The sequence below is a fragment of the Corvus cornix genome, chromosome 1, assembly GCF_000738735.6.
Source record: "Corvus cornix cornix isolate S_Up_H32 chromosome 1, ASM73873v5, whole genome shotgun sequence".
In the NCBI taxonomy this organism is placed as follows: domain Eukaryota; kingdom Metazoa; phylum Chordata; class Aves; order Passeriformes; family Corvidae; genus Corvus; species Corvus cornix.
The window spans coordinates 27,422,899-27,449,653 of NC_046332.1; the positions used below are offsets into that span (position 1 = coordinate 27,422,899).

The 26,755-nt window shown below is 43.9% G+C and overlaps 2 protein-coding genes across 8 annotated transcripts; both read left to right on the top strand.

The window, feature by feature from the left end:
• Positions 1-12,542, top strand: HAO2 (hydroxyacid oxidase 2). Of its 3 annotated transcripts, XM_019283940.3 has the most exons (9): positions 1-105; positions 1,753-1,905; positions 2,662-2,813; positions 3,582-3,865; positions 4,225-4,440; positions 6,167-6,325; positions 7,979-8,048; positions 8,759-8,817; positions 9,788-12,542. In XM_019283940.3, exons 2-9 carry the CDS (start codon positions 1,775-1,777, stop codon positions 9,869-9,871), a joined length of 1,155 nt encoding a protein of 384 aa, XP_019139485.3. In that variant the 5' UTR covers positions 1-105; positions 1,753-1,774; the 3' UTR covers positions 9,872-12,542. The 3 variants fall into 3 exon arrangements, with proteins under 3 accessions (XP_019139485.3, XP_010394379.3, XP_019139484.3); XM_010396077.4 differs by lacking the exon at positions 8,759-8,817; XM_019283939.3 differs by lacking the exons at positions 8,759-8,817; positions 9,788-12,542 and adding an exon at positions 8,553-8,745.
• LOC104687106 (3 beta-hydroxysteroid dehydrogenase/Delta 5-->4-isomerase-like) lies at positions 7,977-26,337 on the top strand. Of its 5 annotated transcripts, none has more exons than XM_039559881.1 (4): positions 7,977-8,048; positions 15,418-15,643; positions 20,419-20,583; positions 24,401-25,395. In XM_039559881.1, exons 1-4 carry the CDS (start codon positions 8,019-8,021, stop codon positions 25,213-25,215), a joined length of 1,236 nt encoding a protein of 411 aa, XP_039415815.1. In that variant the 5' UTR covers positions 7,977-8,018; the 3' UTR covers positions 25,216-25,395. The 5 variants fall into 5 exon arrangements, with proteins under 5 accessions (XP_039415815.1, XP_039415830.1, XP_019139483.2 ...); XM_039559896.1 differs by lacking the exon at positions 7,977-8,048 and adding an exon at positions 11,199-11,285; XM_019283938.3 differs by lacking the exon at positions 7,977-8,048 and adding an exon at positions 14,982-15,048 and having other exon boundaries at positions 24,401-26,337.
• Positions 26,338-26,755: the final 418 nt, after the last annotated feature.

A 26,755-nucleotide genomic window follows, 5' to 3' on the forward strand; every position in this document is an offset into this window, starting at 1 on the left:
AGAAGAAACAGAAGCTACTCAGTGAAAAGACCTCCTCGACATCCTGTTTGCAGGAAAACTTGAAGGAGAGGCTCTCACCCCCTGCAGCTTTCCCTGAAACCCACAGTAAGTCTGAACTGAGGTCTGAATTGGAAGACAGGACTGGGCCTGGGTTGTTTAAAATTCATGTTTATTCTGCCATGAGAGGACTTGGTTTACCTTAATGGGTTAATGATGGTTCTGACCTTTCTAAAAGTCAGAAGAGCAGAAGTTGTGACAGATGTTTTAAAGAATGTCACAATCTATATATGAAGACTTGCACTATCAGCAATGTTTGATGTCTTGAAGTCAGAGAGAGCAGGCTTGGAATACTTACACCCCCTGCTACCTAATGCCTGTCAGAGGAGACAGAAAAATACTGAAGAAATCAGTTGCATTTCTTCTTCCTCTTCCAACAAGTTCCTCATCTTGGGCTCTTTACTAGCAGAGAACTGTGAGTCCTAATTTTCAGATGCAGACACGGGTACTTCAGTCAGTGAGACACAGGGTACCTGCAGTTTGACAGGTTGCTTCTGTGTACATAACCTGTGTGTTTATCTGTGCCAGAAGTGTACAGCATGGGACACACGGGACTGATTTTGGTGAAGCTTGCAACCCTGGCTAATCTGCAGTGGGAGGTTAATCCTGAAAACTAGGATACTTACTTCTTCCTGTACATTTTTTAGAAAAGTCAGACTGAGCCACAGCTGTTTTAAAACTTCATGTTTCCACATACCTTGCTAAATTCCTATTTTAATCAGTGCCATGGAAGTAATTGCAACAAACAATTTAGAAAATTGACTCTGTCTGTGTTTTGTACATATTTCTGCACATACGGGGTTGGTTTGCTAAAACATTAATTTGCATAGCTTTTATTTCTTGCTACTTCAAAAGTATGTAAGTGCAGGCACTTTCTGGGCAGCATTTATGTTGGTTTGATTAGACATCTGGGTCACACAACTTCACTTCCATTCCCTGAAAAGCTGAGGGTAGTTCTCAGAAACATGTTTCATGTTGTGGAATTTGTTTTTTGCCAGTGTTTTCTCATGGTTTGTCCAAATTCTGTATGTTCCTTTTATAGTATATATCAATGCTCCAGCATGTAATGCAAATGCCCCGAAGATATTTGTTAGAGAAGAGAAAGGAAGATCTGTAGAAAATGCTTTGTTTTTTCCACAGCACTGGCCTTGACAGTGATTGGCACTCAAAGTCTGGACATAGTTTTACAGTGTGTTCATGCTGGAGCAGGTTAGATGTAGACTCTGTTTCCAGATTTCATGATCTTGAATTCCATCACTGTGCTCCGTAACTAATTGTTCAGTCATGGAGCTGTCCTTAGGGGTAATTTAACAAATGATGTTCTGGGACAACCTTTGAGCAGAATTAGTGGAACAAATAATGCAGCTTGTTTTAAGATGGAACTTATGACAGAATTACACAACTGAAATAGCAGAGGACCTAAAATGTCCTCTTCAGGCTGCTGTTTAGAACAGAATGAAGAGAGGCACAGCGATGCAAGCTTCCTCCTGCCTCTCATGGCTGCATCTGCAAGTTTTCTTTGTAGTAGGGTGGAGGATTCATAGACTGATGTGCAAGATAGACCGAGATAACCTCTCAGCAGCTCTTCTAAGACAGATGGCTCTAGGTTTTGTATTCAGTGACATAAGAGCCCCTGAAAGAGGGAATGACAGTTTAGGGATCTAATTTCTGCTCCATGTTATTCTTTTCTTCAAGGTCCCCTGCACCTCTCTCAGCAATGGCTATGGTGTGTCTTTCAGACTTCGAAGCTTATGCTAAGAAGTATTTACCCAAGATTGCTTGGGATTATTTTGCAGCTGGAGCAGACGACTGTACCACACGAGATGAAAACATCCTGGCATATAAAAGGTAATGTGAGGAGGAAATGAAGGGGGTTGTACGGGGACCTTTTAAACTGTTTTTGTGCAAGTATTTGGACTTCACAAGCAAAGACACCTAACACCTTGTCCTTTCCAGGTGGGTCCTTTCCAGGGGGTCCCCAAGCTAAATGCAAAACCTGAGTGACATATATTGTATGCTCTGATGCCAGACTGAGTATGACACGGGTTGTATGAGGCTTTAGGGATGCTGAGGGTACAGGCAAGTGCTAGGGTAGGGTAGGGTACAGTGTGCTATGGTATGTGTGGCGTGACAGGAAGGGGCACGAGTAGCTATAATAGAATAAAACACAGCACTGAGCTCCTTGTGAACAGCAGGAAGCCTATGTGCAAGTAGGGTGGGATTTGGGGAACATGCTGCAGAGCCTGAGGGCAGACACACTGTACAGTGAGGCCTGGTGAAGTGGAAGGCTCAGCCCGGCCGCAAGTAGAAGGAACCTGGGGATGGACAGTGGGAGAACAAGACACAGTGAGCCGAGGCAGGAGATGCAGAAATTAAGTACTGTGGCCAGTAAAGCAGGATTAATGAAAAGTAGAAGTGACTGAACTGCTGGCTGAATTGACCTCTAAAAGCAAACAGAAAGGACAAAGAGTCTTTGTTGTGTGCTGTTCTCTTCATTGGCTCACATACCTGCTTTGCAATTGGTGAATGAAGACCTGCCTTCCATGAAACTTCAGAAAACTCACTGAACATCTACTATCCTGAAGGGGTTTTTCTCCCTTACAGGATTCGTTTCCGGCCACGTATGCTGCGGGACGTATCCGTGACGGACATTAGGACTAAAATCCTGGGAACAGAAATCAGCTTTCCTGTAGGAATCGCCCCTACAGGCTTCCACCAGCTAGCATGGCCTGACGGAGAGAAAAGCACAGCCAGAGGTACTCTTCTGCTCTGGTGCCATGTAGCAAAAAGGGAGTTGCAGAAAAGCCTCAAGAAGCTGTTAGGATGACTTGAAGTGTGACTGAGAAAAATTTTCAGGCTTGAAGGGGCAAACTCTGTTCCCACTTTCTGACACCCTGCATGGGAAGCAGTATAGATGTGCTTCTTCTCCAGCTACCACCATACAAATTCAGCCCCATGGAGTCTGCTGCAAACTTAAAACAAGGGCAGTGGACACATTTTTGGCTCACACCAAAAACCACATAAGGTTTTCAGTCCTGGGGGCTCTATATGTTTTGTGAAAGTGGTAAATGGGACTCAGACTGTGAATTCCTTGTTACTGGTTAAGAAATGTCTCCCTTGGAGAAAAAGATACCCCTTTTCACAAATTCTGTGGTGGGTTTGGGGAGCTGACCCCTAGAAATATTTTTTCATCTGTGTACACTGAGTAGATTTAGCAGTGCATTCCTGTGAGGACTCAGTCATAAAGATAAAATTCATGCTTTTTAAAAAAATGTAGTTGCAAAATGAAAGCACAGCTTGGTTAATTACCTCTCCCTTTTCTGCTTTCTTAACCATGGACCAAAAAGGGTGCATGGTAAACACAGTCACTGTTAATTCCGGGGGCACAGCTGCCCTGTGCTTTGTAGGATCACATGAAACAGGAGTTTGGGTGGTGTCTGCAAACAGTGCATGGTTTTGTACCTGATGTCTGGCAAGAATGTTCAAATCCCTTTGTTTCTGATTCCTTCCCAACCCCTCCCAAGCGGCCAGAGCAATGAACACCTGCTACATTGCCAGCACCTACTCCACCTGCACGCTGGAGGAGATCTCCGCAGCCGCGCCCGGTGGCCTCCGCTGGTTCCAGCTCTACATCCACCGCAACAGGGCAGCGTCCCAGCAGCTGGTCCAGCGGGCGGAGGCCTCGGGCTTCCAGGGCCTCGTCCTCACCGCGGATCTGCCCTACACAGGCAAGAGACGCGACGATGTCCGCAATGGTTTCTGTCTTCCTCCCCACATGAAAGTGAAGAACTTGGAACGAGCCTTTGAGGTTTGTAAAATGAGCCTGTCCTTTCATTCACTGCGCTGGCACGTACCACATGAGACAAAAACCACTGGGTAACTGCTGCCTTGGCATTTGCTGTACCGGGGCGTATCTTCTCCCCTGCTGGTTCTGCAGCATCCTGGCTTGACCTCCTGCCAGACTGGATTCTGTCTTCAAAATCCCCATCCAGCTGCCTTAGAGACACTGATCTCCACCCCCATTGTAATTATTCTCCTCCAGAGACGTGACATTTCTGGAGCTGATGAACATGTCTGTTGGCAAGTTTGATTAGTCTGTTCTAGGGCAAGGAAAGACACCAAGGGACCTGTGTATTGTTTCAGCCTGTTGTTTCCTTTTGGGTGTAGGGAGATGACTGGTCTGAGTACGGACTGCCACCCAACAGCTTGGACCCTTCGGTCACCTGGAATGATATCTACTGGCTGCGGAGCCTGACCCACCTGCCCATCATCATCAAAGGCATCTTGACAAGAGAAGATGCAGAGCTGGCAGTGAGACATGGAGTTCAGGGAATTATTGTGTCCAATCATGGAGGAAGGCAACTGGATGAAGGACCTGCCACTGTAAGTGAGAGAGCACATGTCCCACCTTTTCCCTGTTTACGGTCTGCACGTTTGCATTAACCTGGGTATCTCTGTGCCCGGGTTTGTGTGTACACTTCTGGTGGACTTGAGTTTGTCCAGTGGCCATGGATGTGTGCAGATGTACTTTAGCTTTAAACTGGTGAGGTCCATGCCCTGACAAGGACTACCTATTGAAGTATTTCCTCAGCTTCTTGGGAGGGTTCTGTAAGTATCACAGGACCCATGTAAGTGCAGATAAACTACTGGCCTACGTCAGGAAGAGTTTCTGCCTGTGTCTCCATTAGCTGGTGCAGTGCACACAAACTCCTTGCGCACTGCAGCAAAAAGAAAACAAAGCTCTGGAACCAAAAATGTACAAATGAGAGCATAATGTATTCTCATTGTTCACATCTGTCAAAACATGCAAAACAATGCAGCTAGATTTAGTGAGAGGTCTGCTTGCGTATTTACAGGCTCAAGTCTAAGTGGAAATTTATTGACTTGCATGAGCCAGAAAAAGGATAACTTATCTGGAGAAAAATTCCCCTGCTTTTTAATTTGTACAAAGAAATCATGCGTTGTTTGGACGTGTGTGTATTTCACTGGCGTAATTTGGCTTCTGACAGTTTTTCCAATTGCTCTTATTTTACAGTTCTGCATTGCACGGTATCTTATGAACTTTCTTTTCTCGGTTTTCTTTTGTAAAATAAAAATAGGTACCAGGGAATTCTCTTCTATTCTACGTCTAGGCTGACAATAATGAATAAAAAAAATTAATAAAACAAATGCTAAAGGCATAATAACAGAAATGGCATCCACATTTAGCTGCTCTTCTACCTTAAAAGTCGCTTTACATACACAGACAAGGAATAGATACCTAGTTGGGCTCTGCTATTCTTCTGGTGCCAAGCCTGGCTCTTGCTGAGCTAGTCCTAGAAAATTTCAGCCTGAAGGTTTTCAGCTTGACATTCAGAAAAAAAAAAAGAAGATTAAAAGAAGGCAAAAGGGTATAAAACACTGCAGAAAAGAGCCTTTTGGCTTTGCTCTGAAGGAGAGTTAATTATGTTTAGTGCAATATCCTGCCCCTGGTTGTACTGCCTTTGGGGTCAGCATCTCTGTGTGGTGCTGCCCTGCAATAACATCCTAGGCTCTAATCCATGCTGGACTCTACAGAAAAGACCTTGGGGAATCAGGAGACCTAACCTGGAAGAAATGATTGACTGTACTACACAGCAAATGAAACTCTTCACAGATGCTTTATGGGGAGGCACTCAACAAGTGGTCACCAGGATTAAGTTGAAATGTAAGGTTAGGTAGTTTGAGGAGTAGAAGTTTGACATCAGTCTTTTTTGCAAACAGCTGTATCATTCATCATTGTCTCAAATGAAAGTAAAATATTGATTACAGTTACCCCATTGAAATTTATGTTCTAAATCTTTCATAAATCTAGTGAAAAAGTTACTTTTTCACTTATCAAAAGTGATAGCAAAGAATATCAGCATAAGCAGAGCACTGGAAAATGGCATTAAGTATCTGGGAAACAGAACAGCAAGCTGCACATTGTTCTGCAGCTCCTGGTGCTCACTATTTGTGATGCATCATCACGTTTCATTTGGAGACGGTATCCTACTAAAGCATTGCATCCCTGCCTGTCTCTTTGGAATATATCCTCCTTCTCTTGGAATCAAAAGCTGCCCTCAAGGAGAGACTGGCTGCTTCTTTGCAGATTGATGCTCTGGTTGAGGTTGTGGAGGCAGTACGAGGCAGAGTCGAAGTTTATGTGGATGGTGGAATACGAAAAGGAAGCGACGTATTAAAAGCACTGGCACTGGGAGCAAAATGTGTCTTTATTGGAAGACCAGCTTTATGGGGCCTGGCTTACAAGGTGAGTAAGGAGCTCTGAGTTCATATGCCTGCTTCTCACACTCTCCAGCACTCCTGCAACTGAAGTCACAGGGTTTTCACCAGTGCAGAATATATTTTTTAATTTTGTTTTGCTGAGTTTTAAGTGGAATCATCCCAAATTGAATGAAACCCTGACATTTCCCGTGATTTAAAAATATCACTGAATTTCACAATTTCCTGGGGTTTTGAACAAGGAGATTTTGAAGGTGATAACATTGTTTTGTGGACCTGATTTCTTGGTGTTGCAGTTTGGCACTAAAATACTGTAGGACTCAGAAAATTGGAGCTGGGCTTATTTGCCAGAAAGAGGAGTCTGACAATTTTATTTGCTTTCAGCAAATACTTGGGAACAGTACATGATTTTGATACACCAGTTTCATAGCAGTGCTATGAATTCTTCAGAAATACACATAGAACTCCATCCCACTGATGGCTGAAATATTTTGGACGAGGCTGAGCAAAACTTTGTCCTGGAGATGCCTGAGTTTTCCACTGCTATTTCAGTTCCAGCTTTGCTGCTTAGCTCCTGGCATATTTCTATGATCCAGAGTCATGAATTAGGTGTCTTATCCAGAAGGTAAACACAATATAATTAAAATTAAAATATTATTGTACTGGTTGGGTTTTTTGCTATTTTTTTTTTTCTTTTTACACTCTGGATGGAACCTTTCAGAATTTTCTCTAAAAGAAAAGATACTTATTTTTATGGTCTAGAAACATTTTCTTTCTTTTAAATGGCACTCTTGTCCAGTGGTATGATTGCTGTGGATTCCAGTAGCTAGGCTTTGTGGAAGGAATTGCCTGTATCTTCTGAAAAAACCTGTAAGAGTTGGCAGTACTGTTTGTTTTGCCAGTAAACATCAAAAAAGGGCCTAAGATGAAAAAGATGTTCCTGTGAGTTGCCTGCACTTTTTCCACAATGCAAACAGAAAGGAGATGCGATTTGGGGCGGTTCAGTTGTGCTTTGGTATTGTATTCCATGGAATCTTCCTAAAGATGTATCTCAGTGGCATTACCATAGCATACAACAGAGGAAGGGCACAAACACGTGCTAACATTGTCTGCACCCAAAGCATTCATTATTGCAAGACATAAAAAGAAAATTTAAGAGAAAAAACATTTTTAATTCCTCCAATATTTTATAGGGAGATCAAAGTCTTATATACATTTTGTTGGCTTTTGAGCTTCTTGGTGTCATACAGAGAAAAACATATAGTCTATTGTTTTTAAAGATTCAGTCCAGTATTTGAATAAACTACAGTTTCTGAAGTATATAAAACTCTCATTACTTCATAAAAAACTGTCAGCATTGTAAGGCTTGACATTTTAAATAGCAAGCCCACTGGTGGGGGAAAACAGAAAGCTTAAAAAAAGAGCCAGCTACAAAATGTCAGAAGTGAAAAACAGCTTTGTTTTCTTTCCCTGTTCAGATGTATCCCAAAAGGAAAAGCATCTAAATTAATCTGTGATGAACTGAGCACATCCATCATATCATTTTAATCATTCATCTGCATGAGAGACTGGAATTGGCATGGACTTAAGGGACTATCCCAGCTCTCAGGGTGCAGGCATCCTGCAGCACTGCTCCGTGCCAGTGCTCCTTTTATCCTGACTGCTTTCTCTGTTGGGGCAGGGTGAAGAAGGTCTTCAAGATGTCTTGAGAATTCTGCAGGATGAGTTTCGCTTGTCTATGGCCTTGGCTGGTAAGTATTTTTTTGTAATGGGTGTTACAGAGGTTTCTGCATGCAAGCCCTATAAAATCAGGAGTGCGATGGATGGATCACAAAAAGGGAATCCGCAGGAGCTGTGCGGGTTCTTGTTGCTATACTTGAGGAGATTCTCTGCTTCCTGTGAAACCACTTGGCATTCCAGGTGCCACAGCCATCAAGTTTGCATGGAGGGAGTGGGTTAGAGCAGCTTTGTGACCCAAGTAAAGAGATGCAAAACTCTTAAGTATAGCCAAGCAAAACTTGGAATTTCTGTTCTCCTGGGAATGGCAGCATATGTTTTTCAGGACTTACTTAGTGTTTATCAAGGTAAAATGCAACTGATTTTTTTTCTGCATGAAAAAGTCATTAAAAATGGATGCAGAGTTTTTCTCTGTGTGTTGGAGAATACAGTCTGTTGGTAATTACACATGCTTTAAAAGCCTTTGAGTCTCCTCCAAGCTTTTACTCTCACTCTGCATTTCTCACTCCTGTTCCCAGCTGTACCTGCCCTGTTTGACCCCTCACCAAACAGCAAATTTGCAGAGCCCGGTGCAAACTCCAGTTTTACTCATGAACAAGTGGGTGGTGGGCACTGGAACAGGCTTCCCAGGGAAGTGGTCACAGCACCAAGCCTGGCATGGTTCAAGAAGCATTTGGACAAGGCTCTCAGGCACACGGTGTGACTCTTGGTGTGTCCTGTGCAGGACCAGGAATTGGACTTGATGATCCTTGTGGGTTCCTTCTAATGCAGGATATTGTGACAGTAAGTATGACATGCAGATCCAGTGTAGAAGTATTCAGACATCAGCATGCTCTAGCAGCCATGAACTCAAGTGGATAGCAATGTTGACTGGGAGATTGGAGCCGAAATCCGAAATCTGGTTTTATGGGCTACTTTTTCAAGCAGTAAAGATTCCTGTTTTTTTCTCCAGCAGACTTTTACAGTTCTTTACATGCAAAGGGGCACAGGATTCAGCAAGAGTAGCAGGTTGAGATCCTTTTGCTGGAGCTGTGAAATTCATTGAATCATTTAATCTTTTGGGTTGGAAAAGACCTTTAAGATCATCAAGTCCAACTGTTAACCCAGCACTGCCAATTCCACCATGAAACCATGTCCCTAAGTGCCACATCTGCCTGCCTTTTAAATACATCCAGACCTGGTGACTCCACCACTTCACTGGCAGCCTAGTCCAGTGCTTGATAACAATTTCCAATCTAAACCTCTCCTGAACACAGGATTTGAGGTGCAGCCTCACCAGGGTCCAGCACAGGGGGCCCAGCCCAGGTCCTGCTGGCCACACCATTGCTGATAGAGGCCAGGATGCCTGTATCACACCTGGGCACACGGCTGGCTCATGTTCAGCCAGCTGTCAACAGCACCCCTATCCCACCCCTATTTGACCAAATGAAATGGGAATGCCTATCTCCACCTCTGGCCACTTGGCACACAGCAAACCCTGTATCTTTCCTGTCTACATTTTTCTGCTGACTTGACTGGACCAGATTTCACCCTGCTCAGTTTATTATAAAAATAATTTTTTTCGTGTTTCTAACTCTTCTTGTGGGGGGAGTCCGGTGCCAAACCTCAAGGCTGAAGATGCCATTGAGGAGTAGAGATATCAAAGTACCAGCCTATTCCAACCTGGCTCATACCAGACTGTGATTCAGAGCAGGGGGGCTTCCGAGCTTCATCCATACACCTTTCTCTCTCACCAATGTTTCATTTATTGCAGGCTGTGCCAGTGTCTCAGAGATTGGCCAACACCTGGTTCAGTTCTCAAAGCTGTGATCAGCCTCCTGCTGTGCCCACCAAATAGAGGCAGCTCAAGCTGAGGCCCCAGCCAGACTGAAGATGAAAAAGGAGGTGCAATAAGTACCTTATAAGGCCTTCCAGAAGCTTCTGAAGAGATTAGGAAAGGCTCTGTGTTTGCACAGGCTGCACTCTGCCTTTATTGAGACCAATGAATTCCTTAAGAGTTTGGATAATTATTACTTGCTTAAATACATTACCTATGTTGGGTCTTCCTCCAAAGTTCTGCTACACTGGACAGCCAGACATGGAAAACTACATGCCCTGCTTTTTCCACTTGTCGTGCCAACGCTCACTGTAACTCAATCCACACACCTCTCCTGCTCTGGGACAGTAAATGTTCAGGCTGCTATCTTTATGGAAAGACCATAGTTTGGTGTTTCCTGGATCTATTCATAACAGATATAGAAACAAGATGCATAAGTTACCAGGGACCCCAGCTACCCTTTGAAGGTGGGGACAGTTCTTGCCCACTGCTTCTAAATGCAGAGCAATGAAAGAGTGGAGCAGAGTACAACTTCTGGGGCAAAGAGCCAGCTCTCAGTGTGCAGAGCCCCTGCCTCACCCTGCTTTGGAGCTGGAAGATACCCTGGTACCCATTTCCCTGGAATGTGCCGGGGGACCCATGCTACCAAAAAGTGACCTTTTGCATAAACCCTACTTCAAATTGGCCCAAAGGAGGCAGAAGGAAGAAGCTAACCCTGTTAGCTCATTCTGTTTAGACTTTAATTTCTCTCAGAGATAACAGTGTCTGCAGTGATCTTCCAGAGGCCTTCACACAGAGGCCTTCCTCTCTGTTCCAGTAACAATAAACCTTGTCAGCAGACTGACAGCCTGGCAGATAAAACTTGGGAATTACAGCACATCACACACGTTGATGGATTCCAAGGATGTACAAGAAGAGAATGAGACAACTGGGAGTGCTCAGTCCCGAGAAGGCTAAAGGCAGGGGGAGGGGGGATCACATCGCTGTCTTTTACCACTCATTTGGATCCAGATCAGCTTCTTGGATGCGTACAGTAAAAGGGTGAAAGGCAATGGGGACAAGATGCAATGAGGAAAATTCCAAGTAGAAATCAGTGGGGGAAAAAAATCACCATGAGGGCAGTCAGATAACTGCAACATAGGGTTTGTGAAACTTCCATCATAAGTGATATTCAGAGCTTGACTGGTCAAGGTCCAGAGCAACCTCTATGACACTGCTGTGAGAAGAGGTTGGCACAGAGATCTCCAGAGGCTCCCTTTAATCTGAATTGTTGGGGGATATCACAGAATCATAAAATAAGAGCTGCACATGAGATGTGTACTCTGCCATACCACTGTGCTGCCATGATCAACTACATGGAGCTGCAGAGGCAGCACATGTATCTCTGTGAAAGGCTGCAAGAAAGCATTTTCTGAGAGAAAAGCAAAGATATTTGGTGAGTGAACTTAAACTAAGACATCACAGGGTTCAATCAGGCTGAGTCTATTTAACAAGCCCAGTTTTTCCAAGACATTGAGAGTTTTCTGTGATCTGTATTAGGCCTGTGCCAATGCTTACCAAAGTTTTATGCCCCCTTGTCTGCACCCTGTTCTGCTTTTTGTACTTAACTGTTGTGAATACCTCTGATACACATTCAAGCAAGGTTAAACCTTACAAAAAACTGTCCCTGAAGATTGTAAACATGTGGGTTAAGGAGCAATCAAACTCTGCTGCTTCCTTGCATCCCTGGAGGACAGGACAGAGAATCAGTCTACTTACAAGGGTAGTTTATCTACAAAATGGATCCAAATATAAACATTTTTCTTTGGCATATGATGCAAATTTCTCCAGCCTTTAAATATATGATTCATCCATCAAGTTCAGCTGAGGAAATAGTAAAGGGAAAAGGAGATAAAGTTTTGTTTCTACTTAATTGCCCGACTTATGTGCTCTCTAATATAGCAAAGACTACTACCAGAAGGTTTTTTTGATCTTGGAGATAATGTCTGAAATGTTTACAATCACCTTTCTATTTCTACCAAATAATTTTGGTAGTACTGAAATAGGAGATATTTTCTTTGTCAGATTTGAAGACACAGAAACACTAAAGCCCCTTAAGGTGGTTTTCTTCATACCTTGATTAAAGTGTCTTACAACTGTTCCCCACTATAAGAAGTTCAGAATCTGGTGCAGGACAGTCGTCCAAAGGTTAATTATTTAAATCTTGTTCCCTCTTGTCAATGTATAATTAGAAGAGAGGAAAATGTTTCCAGGAGGGAACAGTGCCCCCCACCCTGAAGGGCAGAAGTTTTCCTTGAGTAAATCTACAGCTTAAAATACAGCCTCTCTCCCAGAGCTGCCACCATGTAAGCATTTTGAGCTTACAGGCATACAGTGGTAAGAAACACATTAATTTTCCACATCAGAAGAAACATGAATTTTTTTTTTCTTTTTGTGTGTGTGTGTGTCTTTTTGGTCACAATTACTCTATATTTTGAAATCAAAAGGTCCAGTTAAGTAATGAGCATGCTTTTTCTTTTCCCTGCTTCAGTTCTCATCACTCTGGGCAACAGGGCAGACTTTAGAAACCCCTTTCCTGAATTAAAATTCTTTCTGGACAAAAAGATGTCTTCTCCCATTCTCAATCCTGGATAGCCTGATTGATTGCAAAATTGTTTTACCTGATTCCATAATAAACAGCATTGCAAAAGTACATGTTATCCTATCTAAAACTTCCATTCCTTGCAATGTTATTGCATATAATCATTCCAGTACCATGATACAGTTTTTTCCTGATGCTGCTGGGAATTTTCCCTTCACTGTTTCTCTTTCTGTTTTCTCCACTACACTCCCTCCCAGTCCCTTTTTCTCCTTGTGACAAGGCTAAGAAAACACATTCTCTAACACCTGCCAGTCATTGCCCCAAAGTTTCTGTCACAGTAAGCACCAGTAAAGTCAGAGGAGCAACACTGTTCCTGCGCCAGCAAATCAGGGACACAGCCAGGATGGGACATGGCATTGCACATACACTAAGCTATCCACTTAATCCATGTATAGCATTTCTCCAACACACCCCAAAATGTACAAGCTCTGATTTTCTAAAATTATGCTCTTAGTCATGCAGTCCATTCTACAGCAAAATATCAGATTGTGGCAGCTTTGTTTTATAATGAAGTCAAAGAGAAGGAAGACAAGAACATAGTTAAAAAATGTCTATGCCTCAACACCGAATGCAGCGTTGGTAAACTTTTTAGATACTGCTCAGTTATATTTTAGTCTGCAAGTCCCCTGCCTGTGCAATAACTCTGAAGTTTATCAAGTTGTTCCTGGTGGTCTGGGGTCTGGTGGACTTTGGCCTTGTTGCTCACTGGCACCAGTCTGGGGTGTACAGCCCATTCCAGCATCTGCCTCCATGTCCTTTGGGGAGCACCAGAGCCAGTCTTGTCTGCACAGGAGGAGCTGTCATGCCACCCAGCAACCCCACCAGCAATGTCAACAAGAAACAAGGGGTGAAAATGTTGTCTGTAGGTGAGACTGCAGGAAGCACCAGTAGGTCTGAGCTGGAATTGAGCAAATTGCTGCTGTCTGACCACTGACATTCACAAACAGCAGTTCAGATGAAGGCTGCTATGTAGTGATGTATCAAATTCCCTCAAACTAAACCAAGCATTTGTCCGAGTAGTACCTAAGAGGACAAAAGAACAGCAGCAGTAAATCTCCCTACAGTCCCCTAAGCAGCACTCATATTCTCATAGAAGCACTACCCCTGCTAAACTTGGTTATTCTAACAGGCAAGCTTGGTGTAAGAGAGCATTTTCTATCCTAAGAGGCTGTGTGGTGTTGTCTGGTTTTATAATGCCTCTTTAAAGCATTTTATTTCCTTTCTAAAAGCAAAAGGAAGCCCTGTTTCAGAGAATGCTGCTTGCAGCATCAGGCTTTAGCCAGTTATTTTTCCTTTGAAAGTGCACAAAATTAATTTGCAGCAGCTTCTGATAAGAGCATACAATGTCAAGGTCTTGACTGTGAAAAGCCAAGGAAAGAAGCACTGATAACAATTTTTTTAAAGCTTTGTTGGGGTAAGGAACAGATTTTCAAGGATGCTGAGACTGAAACAGTTGCCAAAACTTCATCATCTGTGTCAGCTAGAAACCTTTCTCCCCCAAAAGAAATGGTTTTGCTTTCTTCCTGTCACATGCAAGCCCAGTTTTGCTCTAAAAAAGTGTGGCATGCTTCTTCTACAGCTTTTCTCCAGGGCTGTCTTTAATGAGTGAACAAAACCCATGATAGAATAAAAAAAGGAGCTTAGCAGTTAGTGGCACGAATGGAAACAAAGCATTTTTAGAGATCCATTCCAGCTATGCCCCAAATCAGGGATCCCTTTTCCAGTGATTTCAGCCTAGTTAATGGTGTTGCTAGATTTCTTCTTTGCAACTCAAGGCCTTTTCACTTAAGGCAGCTCCCTATTTATCTTCCTTCTTCAGCAGGGATGTCAGCCTATCCCTGTGTGTGAGAGAGAGAAAATACAGCTGCAGTCAGCGTGTGCTGACAGACCCAGGAAGGCAGAGCTGGCACTAGGAGCTTCAGGCTAATGCCTAAGCCCTGCTCTGGTCTCACACTAGAAAACAGTTTTGAAATGGAGTGAAATGCCAGGGAGAAACACCTGGGTATTTTCCCTGCAGAGACACAAACAGCCTGACTTTTACTAGGTACTCTTGCACAAGACATTTCCAGAGGTGAACCTTTCCCTCCTGCAGCTTGAATTTAACTCTGATGGTACATTAAACAATTTCATCACTTCAAATGCCTCTAGTATACTGAACAAATACATAATCCTGGGGCTTAGGTTTTGATCTCACACAGAGAGAGTGAGAAACCCATGTTGTAATGGGGAAGCCCAGTACACCCAGTATGGAAGCCCAGAAAATATACAGCACTAGAGTCTACTCCTCAAACCACTCTAAATAGCTTGTCCTGCTATTTGTATTTAATTTTAATGCTCCCTACCTTCAGTATTGGCACAATTTTGCACAAGGAAATGCAGCTAGAGAGAATTATCAAGATGAGGGTTTATTCTCTGAGGATTTAGGGATGCAGGACCACATCTAGGCTCAGACCTCACTGCATCCAGAGCCTTCCACTTCGGTGGGAGTGGTGTGGAAGCATCACATTCTTTTGCAGCAAAGGAGCCATTCAAGAGGGAGGGGAGCAAAATGACTGAGGTGGTGCTCTGCAGTATATAAATACAGGCAAATCTCCCCCACAGTCTTCTGAGTGCTAGAGAGGTGGAACTGAGACTCAAGGCAGACTTTTGTGGGAAACCTTTGTGGGGTTTGTTTGGCATTGAAGTTGTTTTTGAGCATTTTCAGATTTGTTAATTTAATTGGTTTGTAATGATTTGTAAAAATTTTTTCTTTGCATGGGAAAAATGTAGACTACTTCTGAATAGGAATAACTAGCAAAAGTAAAATATGCTTAAAAAATTGTTTGATGTAGGGATTAAAGTTTGTTTTTCAGTAGTGTCTCCTTCTGGTAACACCCTTTGATTTGTAAAGTCTCCAGAAGTTGATGTCATATGTTCATTCTCTCAGGCAGGAGGAGAGCCAGCAGGAGAACCAAGCTCAAGACACAGTGAGTTCACCACCAAGGAGCAACCCAGAGCAATGTCCCTGGCTGGGGTAAGCTGCCTGGTGACAGGAGCAGGAGGATTTCTTGGCCAGAGGATTGTGTGCTTGCTGCTGGAAGAAAAGGAGGTGCTGACTGAGATCCGACTGCTGGACAAAGCCTTCAGCGATGAGGCACTCGGCAGATTCGACAGTAAGTGCCATTCCATGAGGACTGTGTGTGCAGCTATGTGTGTTGCTGTCCCACGTGGGGAGCCTGGAAGCCTTTACCTCTCATCCAAACCAGCTTTGCAGATAGAGGTTTTATCTCAAGGAAGCCTTGCTTTATCCCTCTCTCTCCCCCCAGCACAAAAATAGGGTGCAAAATACGAAAACAAGAGTGTTCTTGTCAGGCCCTGAGGCTTCTTTATGCTGTTCATGCAGTAAACAGGCTGTCTTAAACCTGACTTCTATTACAACAAAACCCACAGAGCAAAATTAGTGCAAAAATCTCACACTTCTTCTTGGGGGAAAGGGAAATGCAAGCATTGCTATACTGTGCTGGGCTCTGGTATGCCAGACTAAAAGGCAGTGACAAAGTTGTGCGTACAAATTCTAATGGTTTTCTTCAACCTGTGATTAATTAGATTAATAATGATCTTCTGGCTGAGAGCTGTGGTGAGGTATTTTTAAAACTGCTTTTGTTGGTAACTTATTGCAGTTTCCTGTTTAAGCAAATGCTAAACACAGAAGAGACAGGACCCATTTGCAAAGTGCACGGCAGGACTCTGCCTTCTTGAATGGACTGGAGACAGCACAAGTGAGTGATGTGCCCAGTGTCAGAGACAGTCTGTGGCAGGGAAAGCATCTCAGAGTGTTTAATTTTAAATGTCCTGTTTATTGAGATACTGAGCACATCTATAAAAAGGCACATAGGGGGGCTAAATTCAGTCAGGTTCATAAGTCCTTACATTATATTTACTTGACAATAACTTCCTCCATCATATCTTCGCTGCAAGGCTTCTTCTCTACAGGCAGCTATATGGGAACCCTTGAGGAATATCTCTGTATGATTTGCTAAAGTGCCTTGATCACTCTATAGAGCATTTAAGTGTCATCAAGGAATAGCAACAGTGCTCCAGAAACGTGGTACAAATTGCACAAGCCTTTATCATGGTTTTTTACAACTCAAACTTCTTCCTCATTAAATCTGACTCAGCATTTCACTGAGGATTTCTAGATGCCCTTGAGCCTTGCAGCAGCCCTTCCTGCTCTGGGTTCCAGAGAGTTTCCACAGAAACAAACCCAAAACCTGCAGCTACAGTAGAGGCTGAAGCAGCAGGACTCTGTGTGTGGTTTAGCACTGATGCAGCAGTGCAGAGGCATCTACACTGTTCTAAACCAGATGAGTTTTTTGGGGATAATGGAGCATCCTGGGGAGTGAAAACAATTGCTTGTGTGGGCACAAACTTGGCTGAACTGCAGCAAAGGTTTTGATGGTTTTGGGGTTTTTGTTAATAGGCAAGTTCTATGCCCTTTTTCCTTATCCTCCCTTCTTCCTCCACTGAGCACTGCCCACACACCCCCTCTCCTATTCTTTTAACATTCCTTCTGCCTATCTGAGCAGTGCAGGAGGTAGGGAAAAATCAGTTACCAAAGCCTTTTTTACCCTATTTACCCAAACAGGTAGTAGGGACCATAGATTGACATTCCAGATGTGTTTAAACAGATTTGAACTCCTGCACTTTGACTGGCAGCTCCTCTGTCTGTATCAGCCGTTGTGGTTACATCTCTTCTAGTGTCCTGCCAGTCCCTGTGCTCGGGACTACCTGGAATGTTTCCCTACCATTCCCTTTCAAGCCCTTCTCTATCACAGTGACTCCTATCCCAGGTGCGGGGCTGCCACAAAACCTGTTGGTGGGGCTGGAGTCTTCTGACCTGCATTATTTTTACTACAGGGACTTTTACTGGCTAGCAGACGTTGTCTGGATTTCTGGAATAGCCAGGAGCAGAGCTGAGTGGGTTTTTTCCTCACTAATGTCTTCAGCACCTTGCACTTGCAATATCTGCTCAGAGTCAGGGCTGTGGGTAGTATGACAGAAAAGTATGTGCAAGTCACAGGTCTTCATGCCAGAAGGTGCTCAGGGGCACTCCTCTATTGTCCAAAGAACTTTCCTGCTGAGAGCTTGACCATCACACTCAGTCTGAGTAGGAGAGTGGCAATTGTGGTCTCCCACAGCCCCAGGGAGTCGGGGATGATCCAGTCCATGTCGAGTGCTGTGAGTTGGAGCTTATCCAGTCACACTGTGTGGTTGAGAATGAACGTCACATTGAACATGGTATTTGGTGCCTTGGGTTTCTTACCTCCCATCTCCACTTCTGATTTATCTTCCTGCCTTTCCTGTGCTTCCACTTAAATGATTCTTTTTTGTGTTGTTTACTGTTGCATTGGCACTTCCGGAGAAATCAAAATTCCTATGTTGTTCTTAAGTTTAGGGCAAATGTTCTGACTGTATTGCTGAGTCAAAAACTGCTCACAACAGGACACTGAATTTCATTGAGAAACTATTGCATTTTCAAGCAAAAACTACCCCATAGCAAGCAGGGAATTTACTTACCACACAGAGGACACAGAAACCACTGGTGAAGAAGAACAAGCTTTCCCAGTGAGTAGGTACTTTGTCATAATCACTTTATGCAAAAATGGAGAGCTGACTTGAATTTATTCTGTTCCTCCCCCTCTGACCTACCCACACGTGTTCTTTTGATGCTTGGGCAATGGTTTGTGTAGACAGAAATCAAGTTTCTCTCTGCTGTCCACCTCACACTGAAACCACTCTCTGTGAGTCGCTTCTTCTTTCCTCTCTTTGCTTCCAAGCTCACCTGTAGTTTTCTCTTCACCCAGAGCAAAACAAGATCAATCTGCTGATTCCTGGCATGCAGCTGATGCTGCTCAAGTCAGCAAGGCCCATATTGTACTTACCATGTAACTTCTGCTGGCTAAAATGGAAGAGAGGAGCAGATATCCTGACTCATATCACACACACAGAAAGCAAGCCCAAACAAGGCACAAAGCACCTAGACAGCAGATTTCTTGTGATCAGCTTTAAAAGGGACAGGCTTCTTCTGTACATTTCCCAAAAGCTTTGATATGTATGTGGAAAAACTTCCATTTTCCTAACTCCTGCCTGGGCACTGTGATCACTTTGAAGGGGTCACATGTCAGAATTTATGTTGTGAAAACTTTTTCTGTCTGTTCTTGGCATTATTGCAATCCCACAAAGCCTTATTCATGGAGAACATCAACGTAAGGGCAGTAAAAAGACTAATATTTATTAGAGCAAATCTGACTACCAGGTGCTTAATAAAAATCCCAGCCCTAGTCTGACACTTTTGCATCCATGCAAGTAGAGGTCAGTGTGAACCTTCTGGAGATGGAGTCCTAGGAAATGAATGCAGTCTGTAAAATAAAGGAGCAGAAGAGAGCATGTGGCAATGACTGTGCTGGGGAGGGCAGGAACTCTAGATTTAGTAACAGTTTTGCAAATGTTTCACAAATCTTAAATCTCAGACCAACTGTGTGGTGCGAAAAAAAAAAAAGCCTCTTAAGCCTGTTGCATCAGAATAATTGTTAAATTGATACAGGGTTACATTCTAGCATGCTACAGAGAAAATGAGATAAAACCATTCTAAAAGATATTCCCACTCAGTTCCAGATCCCAACAGCTGTCTCTCTCAGTGTTTCCTATTAAGGACATGGGATGAAATACTGCCTGCTTTGGAGCTGGTGACAAAGCACTTGGGTACATTTCAGTCATGGCTGAAGCTAAAGCTGTACAAATTAATCAGGTTTTTCTCTAATCTAAAAGGGGCATTTGATTGTGCTGGAAGAAGGACAGAGGCTCTGCCTGTGGTGCAGAGTCCCTGCCCAGTAGCTGTGCCTGGGGAGCCACCTAGTGCAGCCACAGCAGAGGCTCTCAGAGGACTTGCTGCAATGACACCACCTCCTTACAAGCCGTGGGTCATGCTGAGAAAGTCCTCTCCTCTCCCATGGTATGGCTGCAGCCAGGCCAGATGACTGAGCAATGCAGAGCAGCATTGCCTTGGACTGTAAATTTTTCCAAGTGATCATCTGGTGCTGGCTCATGTTTGTGTAGCTCTGGGCTGCAAAAAGAATGCTTCTGCCCAGCACAGCTTAGGGAAGGATGGCTCTGAGACCTAGAGCTCCACTGGCATCACACACAGCTGCTGCTGTGGAGAGAGAGGGCTTAAAAAGCAGGATTTAATCAAGCCAGGGCTGAGGTAGCTCAGGAGAACAGACTTGAGAGTTCAAATATGAACCAGAAAGATGTGCAGGCTAAAAATGACCCCACAGCACAGACACTGAAATGGAGCTGGAGCTGGAGTTGGAAGAGGCACTGTAAGTCCTGGCCAAGGTATAAGAAAAAGATGTGTAAGAGCTGTATGTAATTTCTTAGAAGAGCTGCAATACAGGCAAGGTAAAGGGGCAGAAAGTAGGTATGAACACATCCCTGTGCTCACATGCTCTGGGTGGAGAGAGATCATTCATCACCTTGAAGACAGGAACATGCAGTGCCTGTTCAGTACACTTGGGTTAGCACATCTATAGCCAGCCAGTCGCCAGAACATGCACAGCTAAAACTACTCCTCTGTGAACTTTAAAACAGTCACACCTAAAGGAAGCTTGCTAGCAGAAGAAAAGATTTCTCTTTAAAAAAATAAAACAGAAAGGAACATGTTGCTCCAGACCTATGGTAGGTAATGCAAAATAAATTTCTATTTAGCCCTGTAAGTAGCATTTGACAACAGAGTAATTGGGAAATGCCTTCTGTTTCACAGCCTTAAAATATCCCTGCTGTTCCTGGACAGTCAGCACCCGCCAGGCAGGGTCAGCCCTTCACCACTCCTTCCAATGCTCTTCTTAGGATGCCTGTAAGGTCTTGTGCTCTGTTTTCTGCTGCCCTGCAGAGTTCAAGGGTAAGACTGAGGTGAAAATCCTGGAAGGGGACATCCGAGATGTGACATTCCTGCACCGTGCCTGCCAGGGGGTGTCCCTCGTCATCCACACGGCTTCCCTCATTGATACCCTGGGCCTCATCGAGAAGAAGCTGCTCTGGGAAGTCAATGTAACAGGTGAGCAGGTGAAGCACCTCTCTCAAACCCACGTCTATGTCCTGATCACCATCTGCTCAGGAAAGGGAGCACTGTCCTGTGTTCGTTATGAGCCAGGTTAAGGGGGTTGTTCTGCATCTCGTGCAGAGATACCTAAGGGTGCAAAGCCTGTGTCTGTGCCGCCCCAAGCAGTTCTGGGCCTCTCCACACCCAGCCTTCCACTGCAAGGCAATGCAGGACCATTCACTCTTGTCAACACTTACATACGCCCATCCTGAGATCTGCACAGGCTCTGCCTTCAGTGGTGACAGTCATAAACCCACGCTCAGTGGAACTTTCTGAAAGGAATTCACATCTGAAATCCCAATGCCCACCTCAGAAATTGGTTCTTGTTCTCCCTCCCCACATAGCATCCCTGCCTGTGTACATTTTTCAATTTTTACAAATACTGCAGACTCTGGCTGCAATTACAAAAACGTTGCACTGATCCACAGCCTGTGGTTCTCTCCTTGCTATTCCTTTTCTTCTTCCTCTTCTCCTTTTCCTCCCATTTGCCAGAAGGCAGTTGATAGGAACAAGAGCTCTCCCACCCTGAGCTTATAATTTGAAATTCCCCAACAGACTCAAAGCTATGGGAGGGAGGGGTTTCAATGACTCAATGATGGGATGTTCCCTTCTACTAAGGAACCCCCATTCTTCATGAAAGATCAGATGAAGGGAGAAGGTTTAGACTTAGGAATGGCCTGCGTAGCATCAGTTGCCAGGAAATTTAAATGTATTTCCTTAAAGAACGACTTCACCCCCCCATCTGTGATGCCAAAACCCTCAGTGCCATTCAGAGAACTGGTACAACCTAACCTGCATGCCCACTGACCTCCCTGGCTGTGTTGCTTCAACAGCTTGGGGGAGATTTGGGGAAGATGTTCTTATTTACATGAACGGCTTTCCCAGTTCTTTGTTCCTCTCTGCCACAGACACGGGGCTTCCTCACAGGAAAATAAGGAGCATACCTGTAGAGGCATCACTTTCACAAATACTGGCTGCTCACCAGTGTTCAGAGGAACAGAGAATTCTTGGTAGTTGAGTTGTTTCTTACATGTACCTTAAAAACAGTGGGATCACATTTTAGCTGTTTTAGCATGGCTCACTGCCTGTACCACTAGCTCCCAGACCCTTTCATTTCTGCTCAATCAAAGCCACAAATTGTCAGTGATCAAAAAATAGAGCCCAGTGGGCAGCCTCTTAGGCCCCTGTCAGGAGGGAGGAGCAGAAAGGCAAGTTCCTGGAAACCCATGCATTGGGTAATACGAAAATATACATGGTTGGTAGCTCAGAAAGAGGATTTGTAAAGCTCTGTCTTTGACGATACTCCTGCTACAATCTGGTTTTTCACAGCAGAATGTGTTGCCTAAACACATTTTTCCATGGGGAAAAATAATTTAAAAAACAATTACAAAAAAAAGAAAAATCAAACAAATATTAAAATGTCCCAGACCCAAAAAAGCTCTTTAGCTCTGACTCCCCACTACTCACTCCCCTGCCACCAGTGTCTGCCTATGGGTGAAGAAAGCCCACTGGGCCAGTGAGGGTTAGCTGATAACATTTGCTAGAATTAAATACCATCCACAGTTGTGCTGCCAGAGCCAACTGACCACAAGGTCAGTCAGTGGATACTGCTGCCCTCTCTTCCCCGTTTCCTCCCATTTCCATTCTGATGCTCTTCTGGCTTTCTGACCAGCCAGGGCACTGCTATGTACTTCACAGTCTTGCAGGATGAAAGCTTTGTTTCTCCTAGGAAACAGAACTTGTACAATATAAATGTTTGAAGAATCAGAAGTGGATGTTCACAAACCACAAAGGACAGAAGAGAACAAGTTAAACATGCCCTGATGCAGGGCTTTCCTCCACTGCCACACAATACCTCAGAGCAAAAATATCTCTTTAGGAAGGAAGGGAAGCAAATTTTGAAAAGGGAGGGAATTGAGAAAATAATTTATTATAATCTAAACAAAATACCTTCTGTGAACCAGATCCTCAGCCAGAAGGGCAAGCAAACCACGGAGACCCGCTCACTGAATAAAGCATGTAATAAAGTAATAATTTACTTTATTACATGCTGTTTGGAAGACACTCAGATTCCTATTACTCTAGGAATCTTTAAAGTTTTTACATACAACTCTGATTTGCAAATAAACCACATTTTATTTGGGTGAAATTCATCTTGAACAGATACCAACTGTCAAGATAACTTTATGTTTGCTTTTTTTAAAACTTGCTATCTCATTTGATTTTATCAAGCCCTTCTGCACTTTATTACTTTCCCTCATTTTCTAAACAGTATTGACAGCAGGAATTAAGCTATTATTTTTAAAATAATATAAAAAAATTATTTTTTCCAGATTACCCTGGCTTGTATGTCATCTAAACATAGTGACTTGCATGAACTCATTTTTCACATTCATTTATTCCTGTCTGTGTAACTTTTTTTCAGTGCACTTCCTTAATGTTTTTGAAAGGCTTATCCAGATTTGTTTTCCATTTGTTTCAATTTCTTTCTTTTTCTTGTTCAAGCTTAGAAAGAGGAATTTTGGTGCCCTAACAATATTCAGTTTAATAATGCTTCCTATTTTTCACTCATTCACGAGTCCATGTTCTTGGCTGTTCTGAACCTCTTTAATTCATTATATTCGTTTCAGTCACACTAGTCTGATCTGCATTGTGCTGCCTTCACTTGTTGCTGTGACAGACTGAGCAGAATTGGAAGATAATTTATGTGCCTCATTGCTGGTGTTTGAATTCATCCCCTAGATTTTAGGCTACACTCTTCTGATACTATATCAGTCATTTTAGTTTAATGTTCCTTTGCCAAAGATGTTTCCAAATGTCTTTGAGCTGTGTCTTCTCTTCCAAAGTCCACTGGCCTTTTTACACACAATTTCTCCCATTACACCATGCACAGCAAATAAGGCAATTTCTGCCTCAAAGCTGGGTGGAAAAAGAAGACTCTAAATGCAACACATTAAAGTATTTATTTCCCCCTTCAGTGTGCTTTCCTTGTTTAACCTTCTTGACTATTTGAAAGACTGAACAGTTGACCTCTGCTGCCCCCAGTGAAAGCATTATGATAGGATTTTAAAAGTAAGAAATCCTGTACTACTGCAAAGAAAAGACAGAAGATGCCAGAAAAGGAGGCATACACACATAAACATCACTTTTCTCACTGCACTTTATGATCTTTGACTTCATATTATTGTGCCTCGCTTTACCATGTTTCTCTTCAAGCCCTTCTCTTTAGTCAATTGAATATTGGATAGATTTGCACTGGCTGTGATGGATTTTGGGGCAAACCTTCAGGTCTTGTATTAATTCTGTCCCTTCTTAGCAAACAACCCAAGAGCATCCTCACGCCTGAAAAACACAGGCTTCAGCATAGAGCATGGACGATGCCTAAGGAGAGGGGCAGCTTCTGAAGGTCCTCTGCCTTAAGCCAAGTCAATCCAACCAAGAGGCACGAGTTCCTGAATCTGTGGTCAGTACCCATGCTAAGTTAAGGAAGGGCAAAAATTTTATTCTTGGCATAAAAAAACCCCACAGCATGCAATTAGGATCAAATGTTCACCCTTGTTTAGCTCTGGAAGGTGCACTGATGCTACTTAAATACAGATTCAGAGCAGGTTCAGTGTCATTGAATATACTGTCCAGTTCAGGACAGGATTCTTCCAGCTGCAGGGAGGGGAGATCTGGCCAAGCTCAGGCCAGAGGTGCTGTTTCTGACTTGAAAAGCCCACTTCTTCCTGGCTGGGGAGCTCTAGACTGCCTTGCATGTTTCTTTTTGAAGGTACTCAGCTGCTGCTGGAGGCATGTGTCCGCTGTAACGTCCAGCACTTCATATACACCAGCACCATAGAAGTGACAGGTCCAAACTGCAAAGGTGACCCCATTTTCAACGGGGACGAAGATACAGCTTATGAGAGCACATCAAAATTTCCTTATGCCCAAAGCAAAAGACTGGCAGAGGATTCTGTGCTGAAAGCAGATGGCCAGGTGCTGAAGGATGGTGGCACACTGATGACTTGTGCCCTGAGATCCATGTACATTTTTGGGGAAGGGTGCCCGTTTCTCCAGGGCCATCTGGATAAGTGCCTGTTGAACAAGAACGTCTACCTGCGCTTCTCCAGGAAGGAGGCTCTGGTGAACCCTGTGTACGTGGGGAACATCGCCTGGGCACACGTGCAGGCAGCCAAAGCCCTGCGAGCCCCGCAGAAAGCCAAGCACATCAGGGGCAAGTTTTACTACATCTCAGATGACACTCCTCACATGAGCTACGCTGATCTGAACTACGAGCTGACCAAGGACCTGGGGTTTGGCATTGAGCCCCAGCTGCCCATGCCTCTGACAGTGCTCTACTACTTCTCGCTGCTGCTGGAGATCGTGAGCTTCTTGCTGCGGCCCTTCGTCCGCTACATCCCCTCCACCAACCGCCACCTGGTCACGCTGCTGAACACCCCGTTCACCTTTTCTTACAGAAAAGCACAGCAGGATTTTGGCTACGTGCCCCGCTACACGTGGGAGGAGGCCAAGCAGGGCACTGGTGAGTGGATCGCCTCTGTCATCCCCCAGAGAAGGCTGTACTTGCAAAGCAGCACTGCCTAAGCCTGAAGAGAAGCTGAAACCCAGCTAAGCAAGTAGGGCCTTGAGCCAGGGGCGAGCTCGGTGAGCAGCAGCAGCAGATCTCTACAAAGTATTTAAATGAATACTTTGTGTAAGAGCCCACTGACACCCCCTGCCCCAACCTCGGAATAAATAAAAGTGAAATGTTCATTTGTTTGTTGAGTACAGGCTGATGAGGGTAACTGTTCTGCATAGTCCACACCCACTTCTACATCTTTGTAGCACAAAGACTTATTTTAGTAAGACTCCACAAAGTCTGTGGTGTGAACACTTCAGCTCTTCTTTCACTCCACACCACCTCTAAGGCTCTTGTAAAACACAACTCCTCCTAGAAGTATGATTGCACTTTACAAATGTGCACCACTCAGCTACACCCTATTCACTCAGTGCTTGCCAACCTCACTGGACAGGCAGCAGGCAGAAGCCACCTGATTGGAAAAGCTGTAACAAATCTTGCTCACTTTTTCAAGGGTGGTGTGCATTTCATGTGCTGTTCACCCAACAGTCAAACTTCGAGCACTGTAAGCAAAGAGAGATCAAAAGTACAATGTAAGTGCAATACAGTTTTAGTTAGGACAGTGTGTGCAGGGAGAGAAGGGACAGATTTGGCCAGGTGAATACTTCTTTATACTGATTTTGAGATAATTTTTGCAATAAATCTGGTGGGTGCCCAGCAGAACATCTTCAAGAAAATGAAAGGGAGAAAAATATTGCAGGACAGCCTTGGTCACGGAGGGGTTCCCACTGCAGAGTCAACGTATTTGTGAACACTGAGGAAAAATAAACAGTGCTGAAAAAAATCATGCTCTTACCACATTTCAGCTGGGAACAAAGGCTAACTTTAGCTGATAGGTACACATGTGCTGCCCCTGTGCTTTTCTGATGGCCACAGGAGCTTCTGCAGAATGTGTAATTTGACTTTTGGGCAAAAATGCAGACCTTGTCTGAACAAACAGATGTTTGTTTCTTAAACATACATCTCACTTGCTGGAAACAACTCTAAAAGATGGGAATTTCTCTGTTCTGTTTTGGATAGTGTGAACAGAAACATTTTACCTGACTCAGTACTAATGTAAATAAATCACATTTCCAGGGATGCTGACAGCTCGAAGTCTGTGCTGAGTTTAATTATTCAGTGCCCTAGACATTTGATAGTCCCAATGCAAATATTACTGTGTGCTTTAGTAATCTTTGGTTAACTATGTAAGATCTGAAGTGGTAGAATACCAGACTCCCGAACTTCCAGTCAAATTCTGGGGACACAGACCCTCCACAAGGGTATGGGCTTTGGTTTCCATCTGCTTGTGAGGAGATTACTTAATCCCCCCTCCCTTCAGACGTGTGATGATTCACCTTTTCTGCCATGGTGACATTGCCAAACATCCTGAAGGAACACAGGGTGACTTCCCACAGAGGTTTGAGAAGAGAAGGAAGGGGCACAACCACTTTGGGTGCTGCTGCTTTAGGCCCTACCAGAGCATCAGCTGGTCCTGTCAGACCTCACCTCGCCCTGCAGCTGTGA

Coding starts and splice junctions, on each gene's coding strand:
- HAO2 (XM_019283939.3), top strand. CDS start 1,775: ATGGCTATGGTGTGTCTTTCAGACTTCGAAGCTTATGCTAAGAAGTAT. Junction 2,814..3,581: donor AGAGAAAAGCACAGCCAGAG/GTACTCTTCTGC, acceptor ACCCCTCCCAAG/CGGCCAGAGCAATGAACACC. Junction 4,441..6,166: donor TGGATGAAGGACCTGCCACT/GTAAGTGAGAGA, acceptor GCTTCTTTGCAG/ATTGATGCTCTGGTTGAGGT.
- LOC104687106 (XM_039559881.1), top strand. CDS start 8,019: ATGAGTTTCGCTTGTCTATGGCCTTGGCTG. Junction 8,049..15,417: donor CTTGTCTATGGCCTTGGCTG/GTAAGTATTTTT, acceptor TCATTCTCTCAG/GCAGGAGGAGAGCCAGCAGG. Junction 15,644..20,418: donor GGCACTCGGCAGATTCGACA/GTAAGTGCCATT, acceptor GCTGCCCTGCAG/AGTTCAAGGGTAAGACTGAG.